At 42.6% G+C, this 14,210-nt stretch overlaps 2 protein-coding genes across 4 annotated transcripts; one reads left to right on the top strand and one right to left on the bottom strand.

Moving 5' to 3' along the window:
- Positions 1 to 34: 34 nt before the first annotated feature.
- On the bottom strand, positions 35 to 7,024 carry sarm1 (sterile alpha and TIR motif containing 1). 2 transcript variants are annotated; one of them, XM_037775950.1, is made up of 9 exons: positions 6,740 to 7,024; positions 5,805 to 6,634; positions 3,702 to 4,320; positions 3,400 to 3,612; positions 3,206 to 3,297; positions 2,809 to 3,135; positions 2,500 to 2,689; positions 1,677 to 1,798; positions 35 to 1,241 (listed from the first exon to the last, which is right to left on the bottom strand). In XM_037775950.1, exons 2-9 carry the CDS (start codon positions 6,281 to 6,283, stop codon positions 1,130 to 1,132), a joined length of 2,154 nt encoding a protein of 717 aa, XP_037631878.1. In that variant the 5' UTR covers positions 6,284 to 6,634; positions 6,740 to 7,024; the 3' UTR covers positions 35 to 1,129. The 2 variants fall into 2 exon arrangements, with proteins under 2 accessions (XP_037631878.1, XP_037631877.1); XM_037775949.1 differs by having other exon boundaries at positions 5,805 to 7,024.
- A 1,897-nt stretch (positions 7,025 to 8,921) lies between these two features.
- On the top strand, positions 8,922 to 14,041 carry vtna (vitronectin a). Of its 2 annotated transcripts, none has more exons than XM_037774327.1 (9): positions 8,922 to 9,054; positions 9,785 to 9,907; positions 9,997 to 10,428; positions 10,507 to 10,646; positions 10,737 to 10,893; positions 10,986 to 11,141; positions 11,221 to 11,414; positions 11,523 to 11,955; positions 13,019 to 14,041. In XM_037774327.1, the coding sequence occupies exons 1-9, from the start codon at positions 8,997 to 8,999 to the stop codon at positions 13,135 to 13,137; spliced, it is 1,812 nt and encodes a 603-aa protein (XP_037630255.1). In that variant the 5' UTR covers positions 8,922 to 8,996; the 3' UTR covers positions 13,138 to 14,041. The 2 variants fall into 2 exon arrangements, with proteins under 2 accessions (XP_037630255.1, XP_037630253.1); XM_037774325.1 differs by having other exon boundaries at positions 11,469 to 11,955.
- Positions 14,042 to 14,210: the final 169 nt, after the last annotated feature.

Here is a 14,210-nt window from a genome sequence, read left to right as displayed (position 1 = left end):
TAAGGCAAAATCAGATAACAGAACAGCGGTTTCATTCAGGTTATATTAATATAATTTTACAGAACAATATGTGAACAACACATCTTTATGACTGCTTTGGTTAATTTGCATCCCATATTTATTATTATTAATATTTTCTTGATTTACACAGGTGTAGATCTGCCCCTTTGTCTTTTATATTTCACAAGCCTCAGTGTATCTTGTATATTGCTGGATTTCTTTCTGTTTTTACTTTACTCCTCAACAAGGATGAAATATGAACAGCAAAGCAGACAAATAATTACTTATCAGGCTTAACATTGTGTTGAATAAAACCTCAAGTCAGCAGTATTAAATGATAGTTTAATGTATTACACTATGTTGTAACGGCTACAAGACACTCTTTAACACAGATGGAGTCATTTTCAAGGAGTCAACGATGCATTTTTTTCATACTGGAAGTTCATCATATACGTCAATTCATAGTTAATTATACAGAAGGAAGGAAACGTTTAATACTACATGGGTATTTGTTGTTGCCTGTACACTCCTTAAGTCTGTATTTGGTTAAATTAGGGGTGCAGTTATACAGCATGTAGCTCGTTTATTTCTGTACAATATTTCATGCCTCCAGCTTAGATTATGTCCACCGTAGATGCTCTTATCATTAACAATTCAATGCATCTTTTCTATCACAACCCAAACATAAAAACACATATGTCGGTAGAATTAACTGCTTTGGTTCTATGAATGTACAGTATACGGTTTAAGATGAACTTTTGTGATTAGTGGATGCTTCATAAATTGTTATTGATGATTTTGCTGAGGTGCCAATGACGGCTGATCTATCACAGTTATTTTCCTGAGAGACAGAAGGCGTATATACTGTACCTGATTACACATACGTATACAGCAGTATGAGGGTACTATCGTTAAAGGCTTACAGTTTATTATATACAATCTTTACGTTTTGCAATATATTAGGTCTATTTAAATTTGGTCTTGGTGTGAGCATGTAAGCCAAACATAATTAAATTCACATGCATTTGGGCAGAGCAGGGAAAGCTGCCGGCCTGTTCACCGTAGGCCATGTGGAATTTGGCATCATTTAAAGTTATTATAGCTGAGATCAAACTGTTTTATGTCAGTTTTATTTCTTTTTCTGCTCTTTGGAGGCGTTTGGGCCGTCCATTTGGTCTTCGTGCCCTTTCAGGAAGCGTAGGATCTTCTCGATGGACGCCTCCTGATATTCATGGGACCATCTGTGCCAAGAAAAAAGCAACAGGCATTTGATGACGTGCATTATAAGGGCTGCCCTCAACCAAAGAAATTCTTAGTCAACTAACACTCAATGCCGAAATCTTAGTCGACTAAGAACAAAACATCCAATTAGTCGACTAATCGACTAAGATCTGCCAAACACAAGTCGCAAACGATAAAAAGTTAACCCTTGTATTCATAACTCATTCATTAAAGAAATAAAAGAGGCTTTAAAAGATGAATAATTTTGGCATGAAACTGTGTAATTATCACACAACCACAAATGAAACTAAATAAGCTGTTAAACTTGTTGATTAATTATAGTTTACTGAACGTACACCACACAGCCATGTGGTGAGTGAAAGTGTGCTGTCCTAATTACACAGATATGCTAACCAATAACACCAGTTGAGTTTTTAGAGTATACAGTTACTCACTTGATGCCGTTGAAGTTGAGAATCGCTCTCATGTCCTCCGGCAGAGACATGGGGTCGGGCCACATAAAGTTATCTGTGACAGGAACAATGTTCTTCTTTCCAGCCATGGCTGTTACTATCTCCTGCAAGATTAATGAAGATTCCTTTGAGTCTATGAAATATTAAAATGTCCAGACACGTAAAAGCACAGACAGATGTAAAACATCATCGTACCACTTGTTTTAGCTACAATATGTATGGGACATGCAATTTCAACTGAAAGCTCAGACAGGGAATATGAATGAGAATAATACGATTCCACAAGCAGCTGTTGTATCAATATTAGGGCTGTGTATTTGCAAGAATCTGGCAATACGATACATATCATGATACAGGGGTTATGATTCAATATATTCCGATATATTGCAATTTTTTATTCTAATTTTAGGAAACCTGTCCTTGCATAAAGAACACCCCACCATATGCATACAATCTGAGTAAAAAAACTACTTTTTTAATGCAATCAGAACAGTGGAATCTGCATTTACATGTATCACAGTCCCTGTAACATCATAGCACTACTTTGAGAGGGCACATACACTGAGAGGACGCATCTTTTTGCAAATTAAATAACGTATTGACTGAATTAATCTTTGCATGAAAACTAGTGCTTTTGAGAATCGATCATATCGCGATATTTTTTATATTTTTTTACACCCCTAATCAATATAAATGAAGAATATCTTGATAAGGGCTTAAGGTGCAGTGGAGTGAAAGTTTTAAGCGAAAATTAGATATAATGTGACTTAACATTTCAACACGCAGAGAATGGAAAACTTCTGACCTTATGCACCCAGTCCTTCATGTCAGTGTCACCCATGCACTTGTCGAGCGCGTTGGCGGACAGGACCAGGATGAAGTTACGCGCCCGCTGTACGCTCTGGATCAGTTTGTCTTGGAATTTACCGGCCTCTAGTTTCTCCACATCTATGAAGACGCTGTATCCTCGAACCTGCAGGTGCACCTTCAGGAGACTTGCAACAGGGAAGGAAATGAGAAAGATGTAGTTTTAGTACACGTCTTCTGTCCTTGCCCTAATTTAACCCATTTCATCTTTCTGATATTTTTCCACTTATCGTGTTTCAGTTCTGACCTGGCCAGCTGGGAGCCGGTGGTCCGACGATAGCTGATGAACACGTCGGGCCCTGCAGGCTGGGCGTCTGTGTGACACGGCTTTAAGGGCCTGCGGTTAGCAAAGAGTATCTTGGCTCTGTGGACTCCGTTGTGTATGTGGCAGTCCTGCTGAAGCTGCAGGTCGGTCAGGCTCTGGACGTTTTGGCGATCCACTCCTGACTGGACAAGGCCATAGGTGTACTGACGGAAACGAGGGTCCACCTCGACCAACCAGTCAGTCATGTTGTTTGGGTCACATGTGGAGTAGTTGGCGTAAGTCTTCAACACACGCAAGTCTCTCAGAAACCTGCAGAACAAAGGCGTTTATTAGATTGGTGTTAACGTTGCTCACGTGTTGAAAGGTTTGTACCACTTGCCTCTTGCGAGTGAGGCCTGCAGTCATGCCCAGATCAGCGCTCAGTTCCTGGTCTGTGATGTTCAGCAGGAGGTCTCCATCCACCTGGAGCTCCTATACAGCAAGATAGTTAGAAATGTTAAACATATTGTATAATAGCTGGATCTTTATGCATGAATTTATCTCTTTGTTCACTAATAAAACTGTTAAACATACCTGGAATCGGTCACAATAGGCACTAAAGCCAACCTGCTGCAGCCAGGTCTGCACTTCACAGGTTTTCCAGTTGGGCACACATGAGAGGATGCGTTTCGGCACTTCCTCCCCCATCATTCTCAGTGCCCGCTTGGCGAGAGAACAGGCTGTGCCATTACTGGAGTACATGACAATTCTTTTGAGGCTCTGCACCGCTCCGATCTCTTGAAATATCTTGAAAGGAGCACAAATTGAAACAGTCACAACAAAGCTACCAGACAGTATTACCTTTGAGCTATAAGGAAAGTGGACAGTGATTGTACCTTAGTGTTGCGCTGACGAGACTTGATGCTGGCCTCAACGCAAAGGTAAAAGGCTGCAATGCACTTTCCCTCCACTCTCGTGCCATCCAGTAGTGGCAACATATGCTGCAGATCAGCTGCCGTCTTACCCTGCATGCAGTCTGCACTGTCCAACAAACTGCGGGCAAAGTCGTCTGGATCCAAAGATGCGATGAATGGCTCCACCAGCTCCAAGGTCCCGGACTTCACCACCTCTTTCTCAATCTCTTTGTTTGCAGCCAACACAGTCACAGCCAGGCATGCGTGGAATCGAATGAGTTCGTCCTCTTTGGAAAAAGCCAGCGGGAAAAGCCACTCGGCCGCCTGTTTCTCGATCATCCATCGCTGGCAGCGGTGGCCTCCGTACATGGCACAGTTTGCCAGTGCCACAGCACAGTGGCGCAGCACGGTGGGATCTGTCCCTCGGCACCAGAAGAGGAGGGTGTCCAGGGCGCCGTTGGAGATGAGGTGGACGGACGTCTCCTCGGTGTGTTTGAACATGTGCTCCAGGATCCCTGAGACGCTGCGAGCCAGCTGTGCATCTTCCTGATGTCGAGTCAGGTTGAGGACGACCCCCAGACCCATACGTGCTACATAATCTCTGTCAACAGAAGTTTGTAAATATGATGATGATAAAACTTGACTCATGAAATCAGACAGCTAGACTGACTGCAATACTAAAGTGATCCTGAACAAATGAGGCAAAAACAGGTGTGTTTGGTAACACCAAAGTTGTCAATCAACTATTGGCCGAAACGATAAAACAATTAATGAGTTAGTTGATCAACACAACAGACAATTGATTAATCTTTAAGTCAGTAAGTTTTGACCTCTGACCTCAAGATATGTAATGCCGATATGTAATGCCGATATGTAAAGATTTGATAATCACATGCAGTTTGAGGCAAAAACATGCAGTTTTTTTAAATGCAGTACAAATTTGGGACAATAAGGGGGTTTCTGAGCAGTTTCAGAACAGAAGTGATCGCCATCCAATCACCGAAAAATGCAATTCTTGCAGAAATCTTCAAACTTCAAAAAGTTTTTTTAAACCAAATCACAACGTGGCTATTTCTATGGTATTCCTCAAGGTCTTGGTGTCTTAATCTGGTATTTTGGAGGGATTATTGATCATTTTTATCAATTCTTGAGTGGTAAAAAAAATGGTTAAATTTAGCACCAAATCTCTGTAACAAATGGTATCAACCCAAAAATTGCTGCAACAACTTATGAGACATAATAGAGCATGGGGATGGCCATCATATACTTCTATCAACATGTTCTAAACCCTTACACACTTTATGTTCATTCATTCATTCATTCATGTTTATTTATGACTATAACAACAACTTGTCCCACAGTGCTTAGCTGCATCTCAAATTAATCTTCAGGTTCCAAGTTTTCATGTGATGTACACCACTTCTATGTTGTGATGGAATTTTCTATCAATTCCTCTCTCCTTGGTAGGGTCAAAGTGTCTCTCAGAGTGTCCCTCTGTTGACTTTATTGGGTTGGAGTCCTGTCTAAGGGAGCCACTGTTATCTGTACAGCTGTGTCTGTAGTAGGGACCATAGAGCCAGTCGCTGGGGCAACCAGGGTCAGAGATGCCAGAGGAACCGAGTAAGTCAAAACATGATGAGGGTAAAACACTGAGCAGCAGGGAGGAAGGGCAGAGTTGTTAGGCCTTCATGCAGAGAGCATCTCAGTGGTGGACACCTGACAATTGCTCCTTGATCAAGCTTCAATAAACCCTCTGTGTAAGACATCAACAGCTCCGGGGCCTCTTCCTTCCTATTGAGTTAACTTGTGTATCAGAAATTCCACCACATATATGACTTCTACTTGACCTGCTATCTCCCCTTAAAAAAAAAAACCTGTACCCCTGTTTCAGAGGGTTAAGGCCTCAAAACCTACTTGAGAATAATAAACTCACAATCTCAACTGAAACTGATCATCAATCTTCAAAAAGGTAACTTAGGTTTATTGCAGAGCTGCTTTATTAGAATAGTATCATAAGTGTTCACGTTATTTTGTCCACCCCCTGCATACACACACACACACACATACACAGTAAGTTAGCCATACCTGTTCTCTGAGATGAGTATCTGCTCCAGCAGTTTTGCAGACTCATAGGTGATCTCCACAGCAGGTGTCTGCTGCAGCTGCAGCAGCAGCTCCAGGCCTCCATCCAGCCGGATCCTGTTGCAGATCTCCTCGGCCGCCTGACGGCCTACAGCCGGCAGCACCCAGGCCTCCTCCACCAGCTGGAAGAGCTCCGCGATGGCCCGGCGGGTCTCATCCGAGTCACCGGTCTCCGTGGAGGACTTCAGCCTCCGGATGGCGGTGCGCAGAAGCGGCAGAGAGGTGTCCAGCACCGCCCGGACGTCTGCATGCACGCCCGGAGAGACTGCTTTAGGGTCGGAGCTGCTGGGGGTGGATCCGCTCCTGCCTCTCTGCAGCCGGCTCACATACTCCGGTACCGTGAGTCTCTCTGAGCTGAACATGATGGAGATGGAGAGATATCGGTAGAGCCTCCACAGGAAGAGCGTCAGAGACAAGAGCATCTACAGTGATGCTGTGTTTGTTTGTTTACAGAGGCCTCCTCTTCCTCTTCTTCCTCTTCTTCTTCAAGCAAGGCCTCAGTTATAAATCACAGGTGTAAATCAAAAAGTGACAGCTTTCATCAATATGCATCACCTCTCTATCTCTCTATCTCTCTCTCTGTGTGTGTCATCCCTGGTAGTATAAGCACATAAACGCTGATAAGCAGGAACACAGTGTGTCTGCGGATTACCAGCTGCAGCTCTGTCTCTTTTATCCCACAGATGACTTCATGCATTCACACACACAATGTGTCTGCACGAGCGTCTTTAAAGAAAGAGGCAAAATCTCAGCACACATGTAGGAAACTCAAACTGAAAAGAGCAGAGAGCAAATTAGAAAAACAGACTATTGTTGTCTGTGTTTTTTAGAGACAAAGAAGGTGTTTTTTCCTCATACAGTATTTTCATCTGACTCACTGTAAAGCAGCTGGTCTCAGTGCAGAAATACTAAATATTGATCTCCAACAGCATCCCACCCTCCTCGACCTATCGCATCCTTTTGGTCAGCATCCGCAGGAGGTTCTCTGTATCTTCAGGGGTCTGCACCGCCCACCGGCTCCGGATGCAGATGGTGATGAACAGGAAGAGAAGCACCCTCCTCCTCCTCCTCCTCAGTCCCTGCATCACCATCATGGCTCAGAGGTGTCTGTAAACACTGCATGACCTCTGCTGGAGGAAGAGGAGAAAAACATCTGAGCCACACCAATGTTTCTCAAATATGCTGTAAACAATTCCTGTGAAGACTGTTAGCCTATATAATGATTTTATTGAGGGGTAAGTGAATAAATGTCATTAGGAGGTCACAAGAAACACATTTTTCTGTTGGCTCAGTTTAATACATTTATAAGAATATCAAGAAACAATACGCTCATGAGATACAGATGCAGTGTTGTAGTACCCCAAATAAAATTTTAAGAATATGATTCGTCTGCATCAAGACATCTATGCAAATGTCACTGTTATATTTTGTTCATGTGAAATGTAAAAGATCCTATTTATTGGTGTAAAAGGGGAAATAGAAGGCACTGTGAAAATTTCAGTGGATCCAGAATCATTCATATTTTAGTAGGGCTGTTAATCAACCGATTAAAATATTTAATCACGATTAATTGCATGATTGTCCATAGTTAATCGTGATTAATCGCACATTTTCTTATCTGTTCAAAATGTACCTTAAAGGGAGATTTGTCAAGTATTAAATACTTTTATCAACATGGGAGTGGGCAAATATGTTGATTTGTGCAAATGTATGTATGTATTTATTATTGGACATCAATTAACAACACAAAACAATGACAGATATTGTCCAGAAACCCTCACAGGTACTGCATTTAGCATAAAAAATATGCTCAAATCATAACATGGCAAACTGCAGCCCAACAGGCAACAACAGCTGTCAGTGTGTCAGTGTGCTGACTTGACTATGACTTACCCCAAACTGCATGTGATTATCATAAAGTGGGCATGTCTGTAAAGGGGAGACTCGTGGGTACCCATAGAACCCATTTTCATTCACATATCTTGAGGTCAGAGGTCAAGGGACCCCTTTCAAAATGGCCATGCCAGTTTTTCCTCGCCAAAATGTATCACATGTTTGGAGCGTTATTTAACCCTTCTTTGCGACAAGCTAGTATGACATGGTTGTTACCAATGGATTCCTTCGTTTTCTAGTTTCATATGATACCAGTATCTTCACTCTAGCTTTAAAAGAGAGTCTGCCGAAACCTCTGAAAGATTGATTGGGTTTATACGTAAAGAAATTAGTGGCGTTTAAATTATTTTGCGTTAATGCGTTATCGCTTTAACTTTGACAGCCCTACTTTTTAGTTGTAATGCCTCATGTAATAATGGATAAAAATTATGAATACTTTCAGTTTTGACAGCAAACCGCAGGTCTGTGCAGTGGCGGACTCAGGCTGTCTGAGGGGCAGAGGTGAAAAAAATTAAAAGAGCACCCTGCGTGCAGAAAGTTTTCTAGCATGTAGTGCAGCCTATGGCACTGCATCGCAGCCTAGTGGGCACTTTATCTTGTTTTCTCCACTGGAAGGACAACCTAGAGGGCACTTCATTACGTTTTATCTACTATAGGGGCATCCAGAGTTTTTTTTCAAACTTGGGGGTACTAAGGGGGGCGGTCGCTCCTCAGTCCACCAGGGGGTCTGTGTGCTTATGAAAAATGCCCTTATGACACATAAAACTGCTGCTTAAACATTACACACACATGAAGACAAAGATGTCTGTTGTCAAGTTGTCCCATTTTTCTACACTTGTAAAAAACAATTTCCTAGCTCGTAACTGTGTTAAACTGTTTTATGAGATGACACAGCAGGCCGGTACATGCTGATGTGATTGCAGGTTACAAGATACATTCAGGTCTAATCTTGTCCTGAAAGCAAGTAATAAAATAACAGGATGATGTTGTATTACTCAAACTGAGAGAGAAAATCAATGCTCAAGCAAAAATGAAAAAGCAACTTGGTCCAAGTTGAACTTTTGTTTCCTATTGACCTCTTTCCCTCTGCATGTCTCTGTTTATTTGCTCAAGTAGAAAGAGGTTTGCTAATAAGGTTAAAGTAAACAGGGAAGCGGGGTGAGTGACACATGTTTCCAATGAATAGGAGCACACCGTCTTTCATTACTTTTTCAGTCTGTCCTCTCACTCAACAGAGGCAACATGTGGCTACGGGTCGTCCTGCTGCTCGCTCTGCTCGCTCTGACTTTTGCTGCAGATAGTAAGTACATTAAAAATCGTTTTTCAAAGTTTAGAAACGTTTTTGTGGCAACCAAATAGAGGAGTTTTGCTGGTTGTAACCATGTTTCAGTAAGACTTGATATTGCGCCTTCTCTGTGTGTCAAATGAACTGTGACCTGCAACTTATTTAACCAATCCGAGGTATCAACTCTGGGTGCCCTGTCCACACAAGTAGACATATTTATTTTTATTATTTATTATATTTTATTTTATTTATCTTATTTTTATTTTATTTATTTGAGCTGATACTGATGGAACATCTAACATACAGATTTAAATGTAAAATGGGAGATTTCTTTAAGACGTGGACATCCTTCTTGAAATATGCTGGTAAAAGACTTACAAATATTGTATTAAAGGGTGTGATGGATTGCAATATTGAAAAGTGACATTTTTGGGAGGTAAGGCGAGATATTAACTAACTTTCATTTATTTTGTTTTGTTTGCTGATTTTTCTTTAAATTTTTTGTTGTTGCATCACAATTGTGTACAATCGTCTCTTTCAGTATTTTATGTGCTATGTATATCATGTGTCAGGGATCTAAGTCTGATGTTTAGTACTTGTGGCCACCCTGTGTGTTGTCTGTGTTGTCAAAGCCTAAAATTTAACTTTATTATCCAAAGGAGAAAATTGATTTGGTCAGAGGTGTAACGCATAAATCAAATAAAACAACAGAGACAATCTGTTTTCTTTAACTCTGTCATGTTAGCTTCAGATTCCTGTGAGGGTCGCTGCAACGTCTATAGCCGCGATCAGACGTGCCAGTGTGAAAAGACGTGCAAGCATTACAAGAACTGCTGCCCTGACTATGAGGACGTCTGTGGCAAGCCGAGTAAGAACCCTCTCCACTCATTTCTTTGAGATACAGTAACGCTGTGAGACAGGGGAAATGTGCTCATTGACGTCACTTCTCTCCCTCAGCTCGCGGAGACACCTTTGCTTTTGCTGAGGATGATGATGGTGATGGTGAGCTGTTTGAAGGCCCCACTCCATCACCTGGACGTTCAGCACACAGCCAGTCGTTCACCGGTAGCAATCGTCTGCTGAGGCCAACACAGCGGCCCTTCTCAGACTTTAGTCGCAGACCACAGCAACATCCACAAACCACACTACGAATGACCAGACCCCCTCGACTGATGGAAACCGAAGCTCAGGAAGCCCCCGTTCCACCTGCACAGATGTTCCCCAGTACAACTAAACCCCCTCAGGGTGCTGCAGCAGCTGAGACGACCACTGTTAACGCCACAACGGCTGCCCCAACTGAAGCACCCGACCCAGACGCTGTGGCCTGCAGTGGGAGACCTTTTGACTCCTTCATGCAAGTAAAGAATGGCTCCATATTCGCCTTCAGAGGTGAGTGACCCCCTATTATTCAAATAATCTGACATTTGATAAAGAGCAAAAGTGGAAACTTATTAATGTTCTCTCTAGGGGAGTACTTTTTTGAACTGGACCAGAAGGCAGTGCTTCCTGGTTATCCAAAGCTCATAAAGGACGTGTGGGGCATTAGCGGGCCTATTGATGCTGCCTTCACCCGCGTCAACTGTCAAGGGAAGACTTATATCTTCAAGGTGGGGACACAGGAAATGATCTTGTGTTAATGAATCATGTATATCAAATCCCTCTTGTAATAATTTCATGTTCAAACAAACCTTCATTAGGGCCACCAGTACTGGAGGTTTGATAACGGCGTGCTGGATGAGGACTACCCTCGAGACATCAGCGTGGGCTTTGACACAATTCCTGATCATATGGATGCAGCGTTCGCTCTGCCTGCTCCTGATTACAATGGAAGAGAGAGGGTCTATTTTTTTAAAGGTACAGCCAGACATCACACGATACATCCAGATATTTCTATTGAATATGTTGTGATAATGTGGAAGATACTTATTTCTTGTTGGTTTCTCCAGCGGATCAGTATCACATGTACGAGTTTATGCACCAGCCGTCCCATAAGGAGTGCATCACCATGTCTGAGAGGTCTCCGTCCACACTGTTCAGCCGCTACATGGACGTATACAACAACTATGACCGTGTCATGAGCGAGCTCTTCTCTGGCTTTGGCAGTGAGTTGTGACGTTATAGATCATTTGTACTCGTTTTGGGGGTGGAGGCAGGTGTTCATGTTTTTCTAACCTTCTTTAGTGCCTCAGCATCATGACAAGCACCACTTCATTGACAAGGACTGGAAGGGCCTCATGGCTCCAGTGGATGCTGCCATGGCTGGCAGAATCTACGTCCCTGCCTGGAGGCCCACACAACGTCGCAACGACAGGAACCAGCAGTACCAGCAGTACGGACAGCAGCAGAACCAGCAGTACCAGCAGTACGGACAGCAGTTGGAACAGCAGTACCAGCAGTTGGAACAGCAGTACCAGCAGTACGCACAGCAGCAGAACCAGCAGTACCAGCAGTTGGAACAGCAGTACCAACAGTACGCACAGCAGCAGAACCAGCAGTACCAGCAGTACGCACAGCAGTTGGAACAGCAGTACCAGCAGTACGGACAGCAGCAGAACCAGCAGTACCAGCAGTACGGGCAGCAGTACGGGCAGCAGTACGGGCAGCAGTGGGGTCGTAGGAGGCAGAGCCGCTCACCCTTCTGGGAGTCCATGGCCAATCGGGGGATGAACATGGGCCAGGGCTTTGCAGAGAGGGGGATGGAAATGGGTCTGAGGTTGGCCGAGAAGAGGATGGAGATGGAGGAGAGACTCGGACGGGACGGGGACAGACGCCGGGATCAAGACTGGGACCAGGACAGACGGAGAGATGGCTACCGCCAGAACAACAGAGGCAACTATGACTCCAGAGGCGACAGGAGGTACTGGGAGTCCATCCAGGGAAGTCAGCCCATACAGGCCGTCTACTTCTTCAAAGGAGGTAACACAGCAGGGACAGATTCATTAGTACTGCAGTTTAGGTTAATAACAGTCATACAAAACAATTTAACAACATTAATGCTTACATAAAATTAATTGTTTTATCTAAATTCAAACTGCGAGGTGGTCATTTAACCAACATGTTTCAGCTTTTTCAGGCAGACTGATGAAAGATGACCTTTGTGAGATGAGTAACAGATGGGTCGAGGGCAGACAGGATCTTATTAAACTAATTTTATCAAACTTTCTCAGCTCTGTGTCTGCCACAGAGGACTTATTATAACTAGTTTCACATGCTGTGTGCTAGTCCACATGACAAAGATAGAGATGCCTAAAATCAGATATTATAATCAAAGAATCAGTATAATCAGATATACTGGATATTCAGTACTGTTATCTGCTTTATGAGTCACCAAAGACAAGAAAGGAGTGTTTTGATGAATGCTGACAGTGATGACGGGTCCAAACCATAGACTGTATATAAAGATGGACGACAGCTCCCCAAAAGTGAAGCCAAAACATCTCCATCGCCCCCTGGTGGCTGGCTGCAGTATAGGTCATAAGTCCCGCCCCCTGCATGTTAGCGGATGGGACATGGGCCAAACTAAAAAATCAAAGTACACGTCAAATATATTTTTCCCAAAGATGATTTCTGTCATTTTAGGTAGTTCTCATCATGCCGATGTATGTTATGCATGTATTTGATGCTATGAAAAAGGGGTGTGACATCATGATTGGCAGCTGTGAGTCTCTCTCGCTAACAAACTGCGACCATGATTGGCTCGTGATTGGTTGGCTCGGTACCTCGGCTCCATCGCCCGCAGACTCTGGCTCCAAATGACGTCCATATCTCAAGATGGCAGCCAACGTATCCAGGATATTTTGGCTTCACTTTTGCACAGTGGGAGGAAGTGGAGACTTGTCGTCCATCTTTATATAAAGTCTATGGTCCAAACTACTGTTAAGTTATGTTTACTGACTGAAAGTGAGATTTGCTTCACACAAAAAAGGACCATGAGCTGCTCCAGAGAGGGAAAACTAATCTTGTTGTCTGTGTTTTCTAGACAAATACTACAGGGTGAACCTCAAGACCAAGAGAGTTGACTTCGCCACGCCTCCATATCCCAGATCCATCGCCAAGTACTGGCTCGGCTGTTCAGACACCACTGGAGCAGAAAAGTAGTTTAATAGAGCCTTGCAGGGATGATGTATTTTTGTTGGCCAAACAGGAAGTTAGCATCGCCCTGGTTCCCTCGACAAAAAGCCAGTGGTCGTCAACTTTGGCAAACATTGGAGATCAATGAAAGTCTGCTGCTCTCCACAGTAGTTGGCCAAACATTGTCAAAGTTCAACTAGTTGATTAAGAATATCTCTTATCTGTTCTCAACATCAGCTGACCTACTTAATTAAACACAACTATAGTGAAAATAAGCTCAATTAAAGAGATTGTAAAGTGAATTTTTGGCCATGGTTTGATTAATAACATATATTATTATTAGAAATCATTTGCTACAGTTGTCAGGTTTTATGTTTTACAGATATGCAGCTTCTCATTTCTAAGTTTTCATTGTCATCATAATAATGAAGGAGTTTGTTACATTGCATTCATTCAGTGATGTTTTCTAAATCATGTATCTACTAAAAAACGTTTATTATCTCCTTATTAATCATACAAGCATATATACAGTGACTAACAAAATATAACACAGGGTTGATTGAAGACTTTTCATCCACCAAGAGGTCATTAAAAATTGCCACATGGTCCTAAATCCCTAAATTGCAATAATGGGGGTTTTACCCAACAGCAGCATCACGTGACGGTCACAGCAGAGAGAGCAGTGACAGGTGGGACTTTTACTGGAGGTCGTAGACGTGAAAACATTCTTCTGACATCTACTGACTGGTATAAGAAAGCAAAATATAATACTACACTATAATACACTAACAAAGAAACCTTGTGGAATTTTAGTGGTTTTTAACAGATGTTTAAATGATGTACTGAGTGAGTCACATTTGATTGAACCTGTAACAGTCTGTTCTTGTATTTTCATCAATGACCAATAAAAACATCAGTCATCAAGAACACAGTTAATGATGTTTTAACTCTACTATGATATTTTTGCAGTTGTTTACTCTCATCTTCCTGGTTCTTATAATACATCCATGGATACAACTCAGACGTTCAAAAGAGACCATTCTCTGAGTAAAGAAGCAGACACATGTCCAGATATTACAGTACTTGTATATAGGGCTGCA

Source organism: Sebastes umbrosus, chromosome 7, assembly GCF_015220745.1.
Source record: "Sebastes umbrosus isolate fSebUmb1 chromosome 7, fSebUmb1.pri, whole genome shotgun sequence".
In the NCBI taxonomy this organism is placed as follows: Eukaryota; Metazoa; Chordata; class Actinopteri; order Perciformes; family Sebastidae; genus Sebastes; species Sebastes umbrosus.
This window is presented reverse-complemented; position numbering and strand designations above follow the sequence as displayed.

Excerpts from the sequence above, each read along its gene's own strand:
- sarm1 (XM_037775949.1), bottom strand. The coding sequence starts at position 6,283 with ATGCTCTTGTCTCTGACGCTCTTCCTGTGGAGGCTCTACCGATATCTC. Across the intron at positions 3,613-3,701 it reads CTCGTCAGCGCAACACTAAG|ATATTTCAAGAGATCGGAGC; the intron begins GTACAATCACTG and ends GCTCCTTTCAAG. Across the intron at positions 1,242-1,676 it reads CTCAACTTCAACGGCATCAA|ATGGTCCCATGAATATCAGG; the intron begins GTGAGTAACTGT and ends TTCTTGGCACAG.
- vtna (XM_037774325.1), top strand. The coding sequence starts at position 8,997 with ATGTGGCTACGGGTCGTCCTGCTGCTCGCTCTGCTCGCTCTGACTTTT. Across the intron at positions 9,908-9,996 it reads GGACGTCTGTGGCAAGCCGA|CTCGCGGAGACACCTTTGCT; the intron begins GTAAGAACCCTC and ends TCTCTCCCTCAG. Across the intron at positions 11,415-11,468 it reads ACCAGCAGTACGGACAGCAG|CAGAACCAGCAGTACCAGCA; the intron begins TTGGAACAGCAG and ends TACGCACAGCAG.